Source organism: Anguilla rostrata, unplaced genomic scaffold, assembly GCF_018555375.3.
Source record: "Anguilla rostrata isolate EN2019 unplaced genomic scaffold, ASM1855537v3 scaf0294, whole genome shotgun sequence".
Classification (NCBI taxonomy): domain Eukaryota; kingdom Metazoa; phylum Chordata; class Actinopteri; order Anguilliformes; family Anguillidae; genus Anguilla; species Anguilla rostrata.
In genome coordinates this window covers 1-1,445 of record NW_026985827.1, presented here as the reverse complement: position 1 = coordinate 1,445, position 1,445 = coordinate 1, and the positions used below count along the sequence as shown (strand labels likewise).

The 1,445-nt window shown below is 42.9% G+C and overlaps 1 protein-coding gene across 1 annotated transcript; it reads left to right on the top strand.

Annotated features, from left to right (window-relative positions):
• The first annotated feature begins 389 nt into the window (after positions 1 to 389).
• On the top strand, positions 390 to 1,028 carry LOC135246427 (deoxynucleoside triphosphate triphosphohydrolase SAMHD1-like). The gene is made up of 3 exons (XM_064319884.1): positions 390 to 528; positions 636 to 796; positions 893 to 1,028. Exons 1-3 carry the CDS (start codon positions 499 to 501, stop codon positions 1,011 to 1,013), a joined length of 312 nt encoding a protein of 103 aa, XP_064175954.1. The 5' UTR covers positions 390 to 498; the 3' UTR covers positions 1,014 to 1,028.
• The last annotated feature ends 417 nt before the right edge of the window (positions 1,029 to 1,445 follow it).

The following is a 1,445-nucleotide window of genomic DNA, read 5'->3' as shown; positions in this document are numbered from 1 at the left end:
CAGGTATTTAACAGATGCTCTTATCCAACTTTCTACATGGCATTTTCATTGCATCCATTTATACAGCTGGATATATACTGAGGCAATGCAGGTTAAGTACCTTGCTCACGGGTACAATGGCAGTGTCCTACCCGGGAATCAAACCTATGACTTTTAGGTTATAAGACCAGTTCATTACCAGTGCACTGCACTGCTGCCAAAACAAGTAGATCACCAACTACAGCATCACTCTCACAGACTCTTCTGGAAAGGTTGCAGGTTTTTGTGGAACTCCTTCCCCACCTGTGCACGTAAGCATGATCCTCCCACAGCGACTGACACATTCTTCTGGACAATCATGTGACAGTGGCATTTTTTCATTTTCCAATCGCTGCCCGATGCTTGGCTACCACGTGTGCTTGGTGAGACAATATATAATGCTATTGCCCCGGCTCAGGCTAGTATAACCAAGAAATTCTTTGATTGAATTCCCCTAGTTGTCTTTGTATTTGTACAGGAATGGCAGGAGTAACAAGCAAACCATACAAGGCAAGTTAGAATAAAAAAAATAGAATTTTTGTTATTTTTGGTCTTCACTAAATACATTTGAGCTCTGTCCTGTTGCAGATAGATTCAATGATTTTCCTGCATTACAGATCTTCAATGACCCCATCCATGGCAGCATCGAGATGCATCCATACCTGGTCCGCATCATCGACACACCTGAGTTCCAGAGGCTGCGCTACATCAGCCAGTTGGGGACTGTCTATTTTGTATACCCAGGATCTTCCCACAACCGCTTTGAGCACTCCATCGGGTAAGGCTGCATATTTACGCACTCACCTTTGCTGCCAGCTTTCCACAGCAGAACCAGTTTTATTTGTCATTTAAATGTCTCCTTCACCGGCGGCAGGGTGGCTCACCTGGCAGGTGAGCTGGTCCAGGCACTGAACAGACAGTATCTCCTCCATGAAGACCCCAAACTGAAAGCTCTACTTTATGGCCAGACAGATGGTGAGTCTAACACCACGTAACAGCTGTAGCACTAGTCATAATCTGAGTGAATTCTGTGTGATCAGCGGGTATATACTGAGCTTTCAACAAGCGACAAGCAGTGCGGAGAGATCACTAAGGACATTAGCAGTCTATTCATATAAACAGACTGTAACAGGATCAAATCTCAGATGTACTGTAAAACTCACATTGACAGTAGACAGCCTTAATAATGAACTGATGTCTCATTAGAGAAGCTTTTGTCATGTGTATTGACACATAAATGCTAAATGTGCCACTCTACTTGAAGGCTGGTGTGATGAACGAGCTTCTATTTGCTGAAAGCGTGTTTGTGTAGGACAATATATGAGATATGGATGAAAGCATTTGGCATATGAGAAAAACTGTAACATTGGTGTCAATGTGTGATGATTATAGTACCTGGCATTTATGAATTAGTTTCATGTTTGAAA